Source organism: Ictidomys tridecemlineatus, chromosome 4, assembly GCF_052094955.1.
Source record: "Ictidomys tridecemlineatus isolate mIctTri1 chromosome 4, mIctTri1.hap1, whole genome shotgun sequence".
Classification (NCBI taxonomy): Eukaryota; Metazoa; Chordata; class Mammalia; order Rodentia; family Sciuridae; genus Ictidomys; species Ictidomys tridecemlineatus.
In genome coordinates this window covers 100,977,676-100,993,839 of record NC_135480.1, presented here as the reverse complement: position 1 = coordinate 100,993,839, position 16,164 = coordinate 100,977,676, and the positions used below count along the sequence as shown (strand labels likewise).

At 54.2% G+C, this 16,164-nt stretch overlaps 1 protein-coding gene across 1 annotated transcript in view; it reads left to right on the top strand.

The window, feature by feature from the left end:
• Nucleotides 1-16,164, top strand: part of Dscaml1 (DS cell adhesion molecule like 1) — a 318,012-nt gene that overhangs the window by 229,822 nt on the left and 72,026 nt on the right. The window contains exons 5-8 of the mRNA XM_078047071.1: nt 5,593-5,871; nt 8,694-8,969; nt 11,263-11,559; nt 13,476-13,748. Of these exons, the coding sequence (XP_077903197.1) occupies nt 5,593-5,871; nt 8,694-8,969; nt 11,263-11,559; nt 13,476-13,748 (1,125 nt within the window). The remainder of the gene's footprint in view (nt 1-5,592; nt 5,872-8,693; nt 8,970-11,262; nt 11,560-13,475; nt 13,749-16,164) is intronic.

The following is a 16,164-nucleotide window of genomic DNA, read 5'->3' as shown; positions in this document are numbered from 1 at the left end:
CAGACCGGGAAGAAGGACACCAGCCCATCCCTGGAACCCCATACGTCCCTACCACAGATCTGGGAGTCCCCTGTGTACTGGGGCACTCAGAGAGCGAGATTAAAGAACACTAGTGCAGAGACCATCCAGCAAGACCTGGTCCAGTTGGGGCTTGTGTACTCTGAGTGTAAGGACTAGGGGACAAATTCTCTTTAGGAGTCTGCATCAGAGGACACTTAGCTGTCCTGAAGAGCTGGACATATTTCTATTTACCAAATCACAAGGATTATGAACCCACCCTCCCTTTCCTCTTTTTGCCTTCCCTGCCAGGAAGCTCATGGATAAAATCTGATACTCAAACATAGTAACTATTAGTCTAGGTTCCGGGCATTTTTGCATTTCCTCATATCTCCAAGTGTTTTCTAAGAGTCTATTTCATCAAGGAGTGCACATGTGTCTTATTTGAGGCCACCTCCCAGCATTTGAAAGCAGGCAGAATTTAATTTATAAACAGCCTATTTTTTAAAGGATCCTAAGTCTGGAGTGATTGCAGCTTCTGAGGAAGGGATGGAAGCTGACACTGAGAGAATTCCCCAGGACACCAGGACGTCTCTCATTTGTTGTCTGTTAGGGACCCACAGCCCTATGAGATGTGTATGCTGTTCTCCCTATTTTTACGGATGAGAAAACCAAATCTAAAGAAAGACAACCAATTTGCCCCAGCTCTTTAACCAGGGAGAGCCACCACCAGAATTCATATTCTGTCCAGCTGCAAGTCCCCTTGGAAGGGGCCAGTTGGGTGCCCACATCTAGCAGAGTAAAGAAGGCGTTTTGCACCCTTCAGAGAAGGCTTTCTGGAACAGTGGTCTCCACACCTTCCTGAGAGCCAGCCACAGGCAGAAGGTTTTGTCATCACTGTGCAATGCAACCTGGCATTTTCTATCCTATTCTATCCTATTTTGCTTTTGCTTTTGCTTTTATTTTTATTTTTTTCGGTACTGAGAAATGAACTCAGGAGCGTTTAACCACTGAACCACATCCCCAGCCCTTTTTGTATTTTATTTAGAGACAGGGTCATGCTAAGTTGCTTAGGGGTCTCTCTAAGTTGCGGAGGCTGGCTTTGAACTCATGATCCTCCTGCCTCAGCCTCCCCAGCCGCTGGGATTACAGGCGTGCACCACTGTGCCCAGCCTATTTTGGTTTTTCTAAATGCCTGTTGCAACTCACTACATGGATTCCACAACCTCCCCAGTGGTTTGCAACCTATAATCTGAAAACTCCTCTCTTGAGTAGGTGAGATTGGAGTGGCTTTTGGAAAGAGGATGAACTAATAGTGAGCTTTTGGGCTTTAGATCCACAAGGTCATACATCCCCTCCAGGCCTCTGGAAAAGGAGCTAGACTAGGGGACCATTCTGATTCTGTCTGCCACTGGCATTCTGCAGTTTGGTGAGATCAACTGTGATCACAAAAGGCTCTCTGCAGGACTCTCTCCTTTGTCATTTGGAGACAAGACTAGGAAAGCAGGAACAGGGGGGCAATGGCCAGCCTTTCTGATCCACCCTGTGTCTTCAGTGCCTGGCCCTATGCCCAGCACATAGTAGGTGCCAAGGAAATATTTATGGCGTCAATCAATACCAACAGAACCCAGGCTGTTGTATGGAAAGGAGACGGGGCTGTGCTACACGGCACCTTCATTATGGCTTGATTTTTGAAACCGCAGCCCAATGAAACCGCAGCCCAATTCCTAACCGCTTGTATGGGAGTAGTTCACCTCCAATTTATTGGAACTTGTTTGTATGGTGTTTTGAATCTCATTTGCATGCTTCTCATACAATGTGAGAGAGAATTCCCCCTCCAGCAGGCCCGCTCTGACCTCCTCCACGATAATGGAGTCCCTTCCTTCTCTAGTCGGCTGGTTGGACCTCCAGCTTTGGGGGTAATAATCAAGAGTCCCTCAAAAAATAACATTTGTTAAGCTGAAGGATGTGCCCAGCCTTCTCCTCCTCCTCATGCACCACCAGCTGTGGGGAGGTGGGGGCAGGAGGAGGGAGAGAGACCACCAGACCCCTGGAGGACTCACACATAAATCCAGATCGGAGACGCAGAGTAGAAATAGGAAGGTGCCCTGGCAGCCCGAGGGGAGAGGATGACAGAGGACGGCACAACAGAAGGGAGACACACACAAAGACAAAGGAAGGTAGAGGAGACAGGAAGACGAGGAAGCTGAAGGGAAAGGACCGGAGGGGAAGGGAGGAGGGGACCCGCGCAGTGACGTGGGGCCCTGATGTGATGTGATGTGGTGTGACAAGGCCGCCTGTCTGCAAGCTGCTTGTCTCCGCAAGAATGCAACAGATACTGGAGCAAGGCAGTGTGGCGGGGAGCCACAGGGCGCTCCCACCCCTCAGATCCACTCCCCCAGGAGGAAAGGGTGGGAATGAGACTGATGGCCACTTGCTGGAGATGGTCAGGGCAGGAGCTGTCTGCTCTCAGCTGTCGGTGCTCACTCGTGTATGTTGGGGGACACGATGCGGTGTATTGTTAAAAGGGCATTTACGAATCAGAACAAAGTTTCCACCTCAGCCTCTCTGCTCAGTAGCTACATATTCAACCTAACATAAAATACATAAGGTCTCAGCCTCAGCTTCCTCATCTGTAAAATGGGAGTGGTGAAATGCACTGCACTGGGAGGTGGAGAGAAGGAAACAGGGAGCCGGTCGGAATGCCTAGCATGGAGCAGACTCATAGGAAGCACTCAGGAGCTCAGGTCCTCCTGCTGGTCCAGGTGGTCCTGTGCTGTGGCTGCCCCAAAGTGATGGGGGTGGTAGGGGAGCTGCCATTTTTCTGTATTTCCATGTTAGAGGATGCAGTTGTAATAATCTGAGCCTCTTCAAAACACACCCTGATAATGGCCGTTCCATCCACCTAGGCCCTTTTTAGTTTGCCACTGATTTCAGGTGCACTAACTCCGTGAGTCCCCAAGACAACCAGTGGGATGAGCATTACCATCCTAGAAGGAAATCGGGGACCAGAGAGACTGAGAGCCCAGGCTGAGCTCACACAGGACAGAGCCAGATGCAGAGGCTGGGTTCCCTGCTCCTCGGCCATGGCAGAAGGTCCCAGACCCAGCCCCACACCTGGGACCCCCGCCCCGCCCCGCCTCAGCACACCGTGATTTCTCCGGGCAGGGCCGCGTCCTGCCTGCCCTGCACCGGTGCTGCCAGCGCCCTGTCCCCCCAGGCTGTCGCCGTGCACACGCCGCAGCGTTTTACTTCTGCTTCAGAGTAATGAAAGAGGTTTCTTTCCCTCAGAATTTAATTTCACGCCTGAGCCTCGGTGATTAATTCCCTCCCCCCGCCCCTTCCTCCACCGCCCTGGCGGCCCCTCCGCTTGTAAATTCTGCCGTGTGCCACGGAATTTGTGTATTTTGCATCAATTAAGTGTCACATTGAGTAATTCTTCCCTGGCACCGGGTTTGTTTATCCCAACCATTCCCACCGGGGTGGGGGTGGGGGAAGAGGCAGCAGAATCTGGCAGGGAGGGAGGGTGGGACGGAATAGTCATTGCCCTGCCCCTCTGCAGCTCCCCACACATTGCGCCATCGTTCCATGCAAAAGCCCCTGTGCGATCTGGAGGCCACGCCATCACCTCCACCATGCAGATGAGGACACTTAGCTCTGAGATTGAAGGCTCCCGTCCAAGGTCACAAGGCACATCAGCCACCCGGGCAGAACTCACACCGGGATCTCCTGACTCCCAGCCTGGGCTCCTGCCCACCAGGCACCCCATCTTGAGCACTGGAAGGCAGGAGAGCCTCCATTCTTCTGGAAAGCCTTTTGGCCCAGAGAGAATCCCAGCCCCACCCCTCTCCAGGGACAGGAGCTGAGGACAGAGGCCATTTCCCATTTGGGAAGGGAGACCAGGAGGGTCAGCAGTGCTCACCTAAGCAACCTTCAGAATGTGAAATTATTCTATGTTGGACCCCATGTACCAAGCAGGGGTGAGGGGAGACCTGGTTTCTGATCTTGGGTCTGCCATGATTCTGAGGCGGTTCCTCACCTTTCTGGTCTCAGAGACCTCATCTCTTTCTGCCCTCCAAGGTCCCAAGGCAGCTGTCTTATTCCTCCATCTATAAAATTCTACAAGGTGATATTTTATCCAGAAAAATCAGATTGCTGGCCCACTCCACTCCTGAGTGCCCCCAGTTCCCCTTCTTCCTCCCCCAGACATTGATGGTTCAACAGCCTGGGGCCCTGCTCCTTGCAGGCGGAGAAAGGACTGTGGGTCAACACTGCCTCGGGAGCCACAGTCTTCCTGGAAGAAGGATGTGGCCTGGGGCTGCTGTTGGAAAAGAGGCGACCACAGTGGCTGCCTCTGGGGGTAGGAGGAGCGTGGAGGCCAGGGTTGTGGAAGACTCCTGTTCACTGCCTGCTCCTCTGAAGCTTGCCATCTGCACATATTACCTATTCAAAAAAAAAAAAAAAGGAAACATACTTTTTAACTTTTTCTTTTAAAAAGGACAGGGGCTGGGGAAGTGGGGATTGTTTGAAAATAAAATGAAAGAAAAAGCAAACTCTAGAGGAGCCCAGGGAGAGCAGCAGAGGTGGGGGGTATGCAGAAGAGGACATAGAAACTGGACCGTGAAAGAGGACTAGGAGTTGGCTGTGCAGGGAACAGCTGGGCATCCAGGTGACCTGGAATGCCACCGTGGGAACCCTAGGGATAGAAGGTAAAGAAGCGTGTAGCAAGCCAGGCAGCAGACTGAGCCAGATCAGAGTAGGCCTTGGGGTTCAGGACAAGAAGCTGGGGTACGTATAGGTAAAGGGGGGCCTAAGGAGGCTCCAAAGCAGGGAAGTCACTAGGGTGAGGCTGGACTGAGAGCAGAAGGGACACCCACGCAGAAGTAACAAGGGTCACACACACGGAGTCCCATCCGCAGAGGCCTGGCTCTTCTTCAGGCTCAGACCACGGGTCTCATGGGCGCTGATTCCTCTTGGTCTGGAATTGCAACACACAGGAGGCTTGTGGGGGTGGGGGTGGGGGTGGGGGTTCTGTAGGGGGATCCACTCCTGGAATCATCTGGGCTCCAACAGAAATGCCCTGGGCATAACTAAGTCTGCCCAGAGTGAAGGTAGGAAGAGGCAGAGCAAGGGCAGGAACGCTGTCTCCCCTTTCTTGAGGGGCACCCCCCCAAGCCCAGTTGGAGACCCAGGTATAGACTTACCAAGGGCTGAAAACTGGAGACAGCGGGAGCCTCACGGCCCCGGGACCACTGTTCCTGAGACTTTGGGTGAAAGGGCTCTCAGTCACACGCTCCTCTCTGCACCCCGTGCTCTGCCTGCTTCTGTTCCATCTGCCTCTCTGTCATCCTAGTCCTGAACTCCACCAGATTCTCTCCTCTCCCCCACGCCTGTTCCTAAGCCTGGTTCTCAGGGGCTCCGCCTGGCCAGAGCACGGGAGATACACATCCTCCCTGAAAGGCTTGTCTGGAGCCACACTGGGAACTGCTCGTGGTGGGCACCGGTGGACACAGCTCCCATCTGGGTACTTCCTCCCCCAGCCCCACTGCCCCCTACCCAGGCTGGCCAAGGCTGCTGACCCTCTCTGTCTTCCAGACCCTGCCGAGTCTATCCCCACCATCCTGGATGGCTTCCACTCCCAGGAAGTGTGGGCTGGCCGCACGGTGGAGCTGCCCTGCACCGCCTCTGGCTACCCCATCCCTGCCATTCGCTGGCTCAAGGACGGCCGGCCCCTCCCCGCCGATAGCCGCTGGACCAAACGCATTACAGGGCTGACCATCAGTGACCTGCGGACCGAGGACAGCGGTACCTATATATGTGAAGTCACCAACACCTTCGGTTCAGCAGAGGCCACAGGCCTCCTCACAGTCGTCGGTAAGTCGAAGAAACCCTCTCTGCAGACCCAGTGACCTTAAAGAGCACCATAGTATAACAGGGAGGGCTGCCAGCAGCACTGCATCTGCTCTGGCTGGACCCAGGGGACATTCCTGGCTGGCCGGGGAGGGCAGCTGGTGTCCTGGAAAACCAGTTGGTTTGAAGCCAGAAGACCTGCCTTTCGGCTCTGGCATTTTCAGATAGGGACAGGCTCTGGCAGATCACAGAACTGCGACCATCAGCTCAGTGTCGGTCTCTGTAAAATGGGATAATGATCCCAACCATCCTCCTACCCTAGGGGTCAAATGGAATGAAGTGACAAGCCTCCTCAAGGGCAGGGCTTCTTGGCTTGCTGGGAGGCGGCAGTGTCTGAACTAAGGGAAGCAATGCTGATGTTAATCCATTAGACAGGACATATGTCCCCATCCTAGGGTGACATTTAACAATAATTGATAGAGGCACTGATCCATCAGACAAGACACTGGGTATAAGCAACCAAGTCAGCCGCACCAGGAGCTGCCAGCTGGATATCAGTTCTAGTCCTTTCCTGTCCCCCCAGCACAGAGCCCCAGGGCTCCAGGACACCCTGTGGAGAGCAGGAGCCCCTCCTGCTAGGAGCCCCCAAGCAGGCAGAGAAGGAGGCAGAGGGGCTACTCCCAGGGAAAGAAACCTGATGACAAGTCTTGAGACCTGGGCTCATCCCTGGGCTCTGCCCTTCCTGGTGTGACCTGGTCTCAGGTTCCCACCTATCAGATGAGGAAGCTCCCTCCAGCCCTGGCATCCAGAGTTCCCTCCCCTCCAGGCTGCCCTGAGGACTCGCAGGGAATCCCACTTTTCAAGGGGCAGCAATAACTAGCCTGAGTCCCTGAATGTCGAATCCAAGGACATCACGAAGGTCGTTCAACCTGAACAGAAGGAGCAGGCCGTCCAGAGATGGCCCCATCCCCATCCTTTGGGAGGTTCACTCTGCCATGAAGGTTGGCTGAGAACACTCTCCCTACCCCGTCGCCCATCTCATCAGCACGGACTGCAGGGCTTCAGACCCTCGGGGGGCCAGAGGACCACAGCAGACCTTCCCTGGCTTCCAAGCCTGGTGTCTAACTCCCCCAGCCCAGGCTTCTGTCTCATGGACCAGGGTCTTGAGGGTTGACCCGTGTGTATCTGCAGTGCTGAGAAGAGGCCCTGCCCCCACACATAACAGTGAAGCTGGAAGCACAGAAAGAGACCCCCAAAATGCTCTAGGAGAAGAACACATGATAATATGTTGTAAGCCCTGCTTTGGGGGCTGGGGAGTCATCTCATATAAGCCAGCCCTGGACAGCTAAGTGGGCAGATAGAAGGATCAGCGTTGGTAACCCCCTTCTGGCCCTAATCGGTGTCTAAATAAGTTTAATTAAACATTATCTTCAGTTCCTTCCCCATCCTCCTATTACACACACACACACACACACACACACACACACACACACACACACACGCACACACACAGTCTCAGGAATCAGGTCAGGAGGACATTTCCCCCAAATCCTTGGAAAACCAGCAAACCTGACTGTAGGAAAGAATGATATTCACAGCTCCTGCCCCAATACCTGCAGGCAAGCAGATACTCACCCAGACATAGGCATGAGTATCCAAAATTCACATGCCCGCTCCCCCATACATATGCATACATGTCTGTGGTACCCATCACTGCAACATGCTCATATCCAGTACGTTCATACTGATGTGCAGCAAAGAACCACCTCCAGATGGGTGCACAGCTACTCTGCCATACGCATAGTATTTGATCATCTTCCTCAGCTCTCTGCCCTGCCTCCCAGTGGGTTTGCTGGACAACCAGGTTCCAGGGGAAGTAACATGTCTTTTCTCCATTCTCCAGTCTCTCTATAGCCCCTCTATGCCAGTTTCATGGAGAGAAAAGCAATGCTTCCCATACCCCACTATTCTGCCACCAAACCTGTGCAGGGACAGCTCCAAGAGAATTGGCTAGCAGAGAGAGCCCTGAGAGCTCCAATTGATGGCTGGGACAGGAAGAGGCACCTGCCTCACTGTGCACTGACATGTCCTGGCAGTGGCCGAGGCTCTGGGTAATGATAAGAGAGCCACGTGTGCAGTCAGGTCTGCTTTGGCCGCACCTGAGCCTCATGGCCTGCCATCTCTTCTCATCAGCAGGCTATCTCGCAGGGTCCCCACACTCCTGCAGCCTGATCCCCTTAAAGAACCCCAAGCCCATGGAGGTCAGACAGAGAGGTTTTCTTGCAACTGGAAACCAATCATCTGGTCAGACAATAAACATGGCTCTGATCTTGGTAGGGACAAAACTGAGAGAGATCACCCTGCTCCTAAGCAGCTCACGATTCAAAGGGCAAGAAACAAGGTGATGGAAAGACCTGGGAGGGGTGTCCAGGAGGGATTTCTGGAGGAGGGGAACCAGGAGCTCAGTGTGAAGAATGAGCAGGAATTAGGCAGAGCACCCTAGGTGGCAGGCCCTGGGGACAGAAGCAGTGCAGGAGAGGCAGGAACCACAGGCAGTTGTTGAGGCTGTAGAGAGTATCTGGCCTTGGTGGCAACAGGAGAGGGTAGGGAAGGTGACAGTTTCCCCAGGTCCCTAAGGGACTGGAATGCTATGCTGAGTTTTGGGGCCTGATCCCCCCCATTTAGCAGATGAATCAGCCAAGACCTGGTGGATCGAACTCCCGGCCCTGTCCACACCAGGCCTTGCCACAGCAGGGGCCCCTGACCTCCACCCACTGTAAGCCCCCTTTCTTTTCTTTCTCTCCCCCCACTTTCCCCTCATGTCTCCCCCACCTGGCCTGGCCCAGAACCCCTTCATGTGACCCTGACACCAAAGAAGCTGAAGACCGGCATCGGCAGCACGGTCATCCTCTCCTGTGCCCTGACGGGGTCCCCGGAGTTCACCATCCGCTGGTACCGCAACACCGAGCTGGTGCTGCCCGACGAGGCCATCTCCATCCGCGGGCTCAATAACGAGACTCTGCTCATCACCTCGGCCCAGAAGAGCCATTCCGGGGCCTATCAGTGCTTCGCCACGCGCAAGGCCCAGACCGCACAGGACTTCGCCATCATCGTGCTGGAGGGTGAGCTGGGTGCCAGGCAGAGGGACAGGGCAGGGCAGGCAGGGCGAGGCGGGGCTGCCAGGTCCCCCTCCCCCTCCCAAGATGGTTGTGTTGCTAGGAGGCGTTGGTCCGGTGCCCACTACGCTCCAGGCAGGTCCCCTGTCTTCTTCAGCCTCCCACGGGCCTATTTTGCAGTTGAGGAAACTGAGGCTTCCTTCACCTGCCCACTCTCTGGGTCAGAGCTGGAATTTGAATCCAAAGCTCTACCACCCTACTAGATAGCCTTTGCCCTCCAAAATTACTAGAAATGTTCTACCTGAGGGGTCTTCTTTAGAGCGTTGAAGGTTTTCAATCTTGCAGAGGCCAGAAGAGTGCCAGGAACCTCTGGACTTCTGAATCTTCTCCCAATCTGAAATCTCTTCACATGGGTCTCTGTTTCCACCTGTTTCTCTCTCTCTTTAAAGCTGCCACCCAGGGGGTCCTCACCCAGCACCTCAGTGTATGATTTTTTTAGGTTCTTTACTGCCCCAGTTGCCTGGCCAAGAAAGTGGGTGAAAACTAAAATCCAGCTTGCATTCCCTTTGCCAAGTCACAGGCCCTGGCGGTAGGCTGTGACCACACAGAGGAGGCGCCTTTGGATCATCTGACAAAGGTGCCATGTGGGCTGGCAGAAGCCCTGTCTTACCAACAAGTTGAATGGCTCCCCAGATGCTCTTTCATGATAACCCAAAACAAAAAAATAAACCAAAACACCCAACAGTTTTGTCCCTTTCAAGGATTTTTCAGTGCTGTGACAGAGATACCAAACTCCAGCAAGTCCAGAGGAACGGGCTCCTGCACAGGTCTCACTGCCGTGGCTTACGGACCCTCACTCCTCAGACACAGGAGCTGAGCACCCACTGTTTCTAAGTCCTGGCCTCTCGCCCTCCCTTGCCCCTTGCTCTTCTTGTCTGCCTGTTCCCTGGTCTCTCTCCCCAACACGCCCAGCACAGGTTAGTTGGGAATGGGGGCCTTTCATCTCAGGAGACCTCCTATCCAAATAATCCCCCATCAGGGAGCAAACCACCCTATCCAGCTCATTTTCCCTCGGAGGGGGCCACCTGTTTGCCTTGGGTGGAGGGACAGAGATCCTAGCAGAAGCCATTGGTGGCCTGTTGAGAGGAGGCAAATGGGAAAAAGAGGCTGTCAGAAGGGCTGAGTGGAGAAGGTGAGGAACGGGCAGGAGGGGTGGGGTGGGGAGGCAGAAGAAGGGCCAACATCCAGGGGGCTCCCTGGGCACTCCCAGGCTCTTCCAGGCACCAGACTATCCCCAGGTTTTAGGTAAGGGTCTCCCCCAGAAAAAAGGATGGGGGCTGGCAGACTGGCTGAGTCTTGATCAACATCAGCATTTTGTTTAAACGGGATGTAAAGAATGCTGTGTTACATTCGCCTTACTTTTTTTCTTTTTTCACTTTTTAAAGTACTTGACACCTATTTTTTATTACATTTTTTTTTTATTTTTAGTTGACACATAATAACTGTACATATTGATGGGGCACGGTACACTTTAACACCTTTTAATCCTTTACGACAACCTTGTATGGAAAGATGGCTGTGGTTAGTAATGACATCTCCGGAGTTCTGCAGGAGGAAGTTGGGGCCGTGGGAGTTAATTGTCTCATCTAAGCTTACTTGGTTAGCCACAGACTCCCCACTTCCACAGACTCCCCACTTCCACCGCCTCTGGGAAACTTGCATTCTAAGCCTCCAACTTAAGGCCCTTTGCTAAAGGGGCTACCGCGGCCCCACCCCCTCCACTGGCACAGTCAAGTGCAGAGAGCCCTGGATCAGAGTCCACGGGACTGGCCTGCTCCACACATAGCTCTACATGCAATTGCCTCCCAGCCTCAGCATCTTTATTAATAAAGGAATGAGAAAGAGGCAGATGAGGAAAAGTCGAGAGGCGTTAACAGTTAAGCACCTTTAATGCATTAATTCGTTTACTCCTCCCAGTGTTAAATGAGGTGCGGATAATCATTGTCATTGTTACCTCCATCTCACACCAGTAAAAAGTGGAAAGACTCAAAGAGGTTAAGTACTAAGTCCAAAGATTCAGCACCAGCAAGTGGTGGAGAGCAAACCCAGGAGTCTTAACCCACGAACAGTAGTAATGGCACCTCCCAGGGCTGTGCGTAGCAAGTGAATTGATGCACAGGACAGTCCTTTATTGTCATTATGGCTACTGCTTTGCCTCCTCCCCTGCCAGGGTGGGGTAGCCTGGGGGAAGTCTCTCTGTGACTAAGTGACCCTGAAGGGGGCTCCTCGCTCCCTGCAGACGGCACACCCCGCATCGCCTCGTCCTTCAGCGAGAAGGTGGTCAACCCCGGGGAGCGGTTCTCACTGATGTGTGCAGCTAAGGGCGCCCCGCCCCCCACGGTCACCTGGGCCCTGGACGACGAGCCCATCGTGCGGGATGGAAGCCACCGCACCAACCAGTACACCATGTCCGATGGCACCACCATCAGCCACATGAACGTCACAGGCCCCCAGATCCGCGACGGGGGCGTGTACCGGTGCACGGCTCGGAACTCGGTGGGCAGTGCTGAATATCAGGCGCGAATAAACGTAAGAGGTGCCTGTCTACATTTAAATATCAGAATAGGCTTTTGAGTTCCTTTGCCATCTCTGTGATTACCATTATTCTTGTGATTAGTACTTATTATTAATCGTCATTTTGATTTTAGTAGAGGTTTCTCTCCTCTCTCCTGTCGCCATCGCCCTGCCCTCACAAGCCCACCATCCATTCTTGTGTGTGAGTGTGTGTCTGGTATAGTTCACCCATTCTCATTCCCTCCTCCTCCTCCTCCTCTTCCTCCTCCTCCTCCTCCTCTTCCTCCTCCTCCTCCTCTTCCTCCTCCTGCCCAGCCTGCCCACCCTCCCCACCCTGATCCCCCCATCAAATCACTCTGGGCCCCAGTAAGCTATGCACCAGCTACCATCTGCCAGCCCCACCAGGGCCTTGTAAGGACAGAGACAGAGCAGGGGCAGGGGGGCCAGGCCTGACCTAAATATGCTTCAGCTGTGCTCCCAACTGCCCCCACTAAGCCAGTCCCTGAGAGCTCCAGGAGGGGCAAGCAGCCAGGAGCCAGGTGTCAGCTTCTCCTGCAAAGTCCAAGTCATCAAGAGAAGGAGGCAAACTGGGCATGTTGTCACACATCCATAATCCTGGCTACTTGAGAGGCAGGGATTACAGGAGGATAGCAAAATACAAGGTCAACCTGGACAATTGAGCAAAACCCCATCTCAAAATAAAATGTGCTGGGGGTGTAGCTCAGTGGGAGAGTGCTGGCCTAGCATGTGGGAGTTCAGTCCCCAGTATCATACATATTTATACACCCACATATACAAAGTAGAGGGCTGAGGCTGGGTGGGTGTGTCCAGAGGCTGGAGGCCTCCCCACGAGTGCTGGTAGGGGTCTTCAAGGTGATCATCCCCTATCTCAGTTCTCCAAGTCACTATGGTGAGAACAGTCTCTGATGCTCTTTGCAGCCCTTTGGGTCTAACTGGTCCTTATCTGTCCCTATCAGTGACCCCCAACCCAAGTACCGAGGAGGACGGGGGAGGAGAAGGGAAAAGGCACTGATCCAGGGGTGCTAGTGGTTACCCTGGGAGCAGGGAAGGGTCACGGAAATACAGGCTCATGCCAAACTTGCCAGGGCCAACTTCCTCCTGAGAAATGTAAGCCTCCCCTTTGGTCACCCTGCTGCCCTCCTCTATGAATTGGAAAGGGGACAGAGCTGCAGGGCCCTGGGAGATTCCCTAGTCCTGCTGCTCGTATTCTAGATGGGGACTTGAAGCCCAGAGAGTTCCTTGGCTCTCTCTAGCCCTGCCCCTGCATGAGGGCCTTTGAGCCCCCTTTCCATGGCCATATTGCCACCTGCCCAGCTGTCCCAACTAAAGACACTCTCTCCCCCAGCCGGTGTGACAGAGCCCCCATTTATCACCCTTCCTCAGGGGCCCATAATACACATTTACCTGATAAAAGAAAATCACTAGTTCACCCAGTGGAGACCGTCCTATTACCTACAGAGAGTTGGCATGAGAGAGCTCCTTTTGGGTAAGACAAGACCAGTGTGAAGAAGTGGAGTGGAAATAACACGATGCCCACGTCCACTCTAAACCCCCAATCCTGACTTCTCGTGACTGAAGACTTGCCCTCCCAAATCCCGGCTGCTTCTTGGTGAGGCTGTGGTCTCGGCCACACGCCCTGTCCTGTTTGGGACTTTTCTTGCAGCCATGTATGGCACACGTTTGTTTGCAGCTATTTGACACTAGCAACAGTGCGTCCTGGAGAGATAATGGGTGACCCCAATCCAAGCCTTTGCCTTTAGTCTTGAAAAAGAGTTCCCTCTGCTCCCACCAAATTTCCACCCCCAAAAGTCTCAGGAGCCAAGCAACTGAGAAGAGTACCACAGGGTGGTGCCTGGCTGTCCCTGGCTGACGGCACCGCTCGCCCCTCCTCTCCGCCTCCTCCCTCCCACGCCTCAGGACCCCCCAGCATCCGGGCAATGAAGAACATCACAGCAGTCGCCGGGCGGGATACCCTCATCAACTGCAGGGTCATCGGTTACCCCTACTACTCCATCAAGTGGTACAAAGATGCCCTGCTGCTACCGGACAACCACCGCCAGGTGGTATTTGAGAACGGGACCCTCAAGCTGACTGACGTGCAGAAGGGAATGGACGAAGGGGAGTACCTGTGCAGTGTCCTCATCCAGCCCCAGCTGTCCATCAGCCAGAGTGTCCACGTGGCCGTCAAAGGTAGGCCTCCCCTCCAGCCAGAGCCCCTGCCCACCTTCACCCCAAGCCTCCCAGGATGCCCCAGCCATTTCCAAGCCATGGCTCAGGTGGCCACAGACAATCGTGAATGAGTAGAAGGACAAGGGAGAGGGACCAGCCTGGCGTGTAAGAAGGAGGTGGAAGATCCAGGTGGACACTAGAAGGATGTGAGGAACTCTACCTCCAGGTTCCTCAGTTGGCTGCACTGACCCCAGGGGCACGGGGGCTGTTACAAAGAGGAGGCAGGTCACCACCAACAGAAGGCTCAGGTCACAGATGGCAGGCTATATCAGTCCCCTGAAGTCAGGATGGGGCCACCAGGAACTCAGGAGAGACACACCAGTGGTCAGCAACAGGAGACCAGGTGGAAGGAGCACTGGCTGCCCAGCTCCCTTCCAGGGCACAGAGTGGTTGTCCCAGGCTGCCACTAGGGGAATGGGGAAGGACCTGCTATCTGCTAGTGCCACCTGATGCCTGGAAGGGAGTAGCCACACACACACACACACACACCAGGCCTCTGTGCTCACCTGGGTGAGGCCTATGTTTCTGGTACATGGTGGCCACTCAGTAAGTCTATATAGATCAGTGAATGAATGAATTAATGACTATAAATGAGCCAGTAAGTGAATACCTGTACCAATGCCTGTGTCCCCATGGCTCCGGGGCCATGCAGCTGTGTGAAGCCCCTTCTTTGGGATTGATGGGCCTGGAGTTTGTCTGGACAGTGTGTGAAAGGAGCCTTCATTGTTGCTCTAGGGACAGGAAGGGAAAGTGGATCCTGCTGGGCTTGACTAAGGAGAGGTCAGGGAATGACCCAGGGCTGATGGGAGGTCAGGCCCAGAGGAACTTTGTCCCCTTCTCCACCTCAGTAATAAAGAAATAGATTCCAGAACCACTGAGGAGGGAGAAGGAAGAGAGAAGAGTCCTCGAGACCTTTGAGAGCCCTGGTCACCTGGGGACTTCCCTCCTCTGGCATTTCTGCCACCCCAGGAAAGCAGAGGGTAGAAGCTGGAAAGACCCAAGACCTGCAGGGGCCAACACAGGGAAGGTCAGAGCTGGGGTCTTGTTTGCTCCAAGGGAAGCAAGATTGCACAGAGGCCTTGTGGACAGGAAGAAGGAAGTCTGGGGGCGGGGGTCTGGGGACAGATGCTGCACTTGGTTTGATCCTTCAAGCATGTGATGACCAGGGGTCATCAGGTGGAGGGCCTGCAGGACAGCTGGGGAAACTGAGCAGGAGCAGAAAAAAGGCTGGGTCAGCTTCTCCCTGTGCTCCTTGTCATCGGGCTCATCCTGATCAGTGCTCAGGGGCCGTCACAAGCATCCTCATGTACCCACCACCTGTCACGGTGCCAGACGGTGTGTGTTTGTTGAACTGTAACTGAGACATTCGTCTGGGTTGGAGTGAATTATGGGAAGCCGTGCTTTAAGCCCCCAGAGCTGGGGTTGGTCTGTGGTCATCTCAGGCCTGGGGAGGGGAGAGGACACCCTGACAACTCCACCTCCCCACCCCCACCGTGGCACCGCAGGCAGGTTGAGGCACGCGGGGGACCCCTTCTCTGCCTAACACTTCGGCCCAGCCCAGGGTCCTTGCATGCCAGTGAGAACCTCACCACCCCCAGGCCGCATCCTTCCCCTGGCATCCTGGGAAACTCAGCCTGGTAGTAGTGGGGCACAGCGCAGCGGCCCCCACCCGGCGCCCTGCTGCCCATATCCATTTCTGTTACAGGCGGTGGAGCGCGAGCGGACAGTGTAAACAGCACATATTAAAACATCTAACCTTTGCTGCACTTCTGCGCCCAACCGCACCAGCAAGCATTTGGCAGGGTTTGTTGGCATAAAAAAAAAATAATAATAACAGGGCCCCAGCGAGCCTCTGAGTACTCAGAACATCCTGAAAGCTGCTTCTGCTCATCAATTATTCAAGCCCATTCAGGGAACGATCAGTCCTAATGAATTGAATCTGATGCATTCCGTCTCAGTGACTCGCTGGGCCTGTTGTGATAGTGCAGAGCGACAGCGTCTCCCCAGCCCAGGGAGGAGGCGAGTGTGTGTGTGTGTGTGTGTGTGTGTGTGTGTGTGTGTGTGTGTGTGTGTACAATGTGCAGGCTTATGCACACACCCTCCCCTTTCCCCACCATCAGGGTCTGAAATGCAGCCTTAGAGGGGGTGAGGTCACCTGTTCTCTCTCTAGACCAAGAAGCCTCATTCACATGAGGGGCTCTGGGACCCCTTTCCCCCACCACTCCAAAAGCTCAGGGCCCCCATCCCCACCCTCTTGCTGACTCCCTCTCCCCACCTCATTAGAATGCACTTTTGCAGAAGAACCCATCAAAGCTGATTATGATCACGATGCTTGATTAGCGGCTGTGCTCTTCCAAGAGCTACCAAAGGTGGGGGG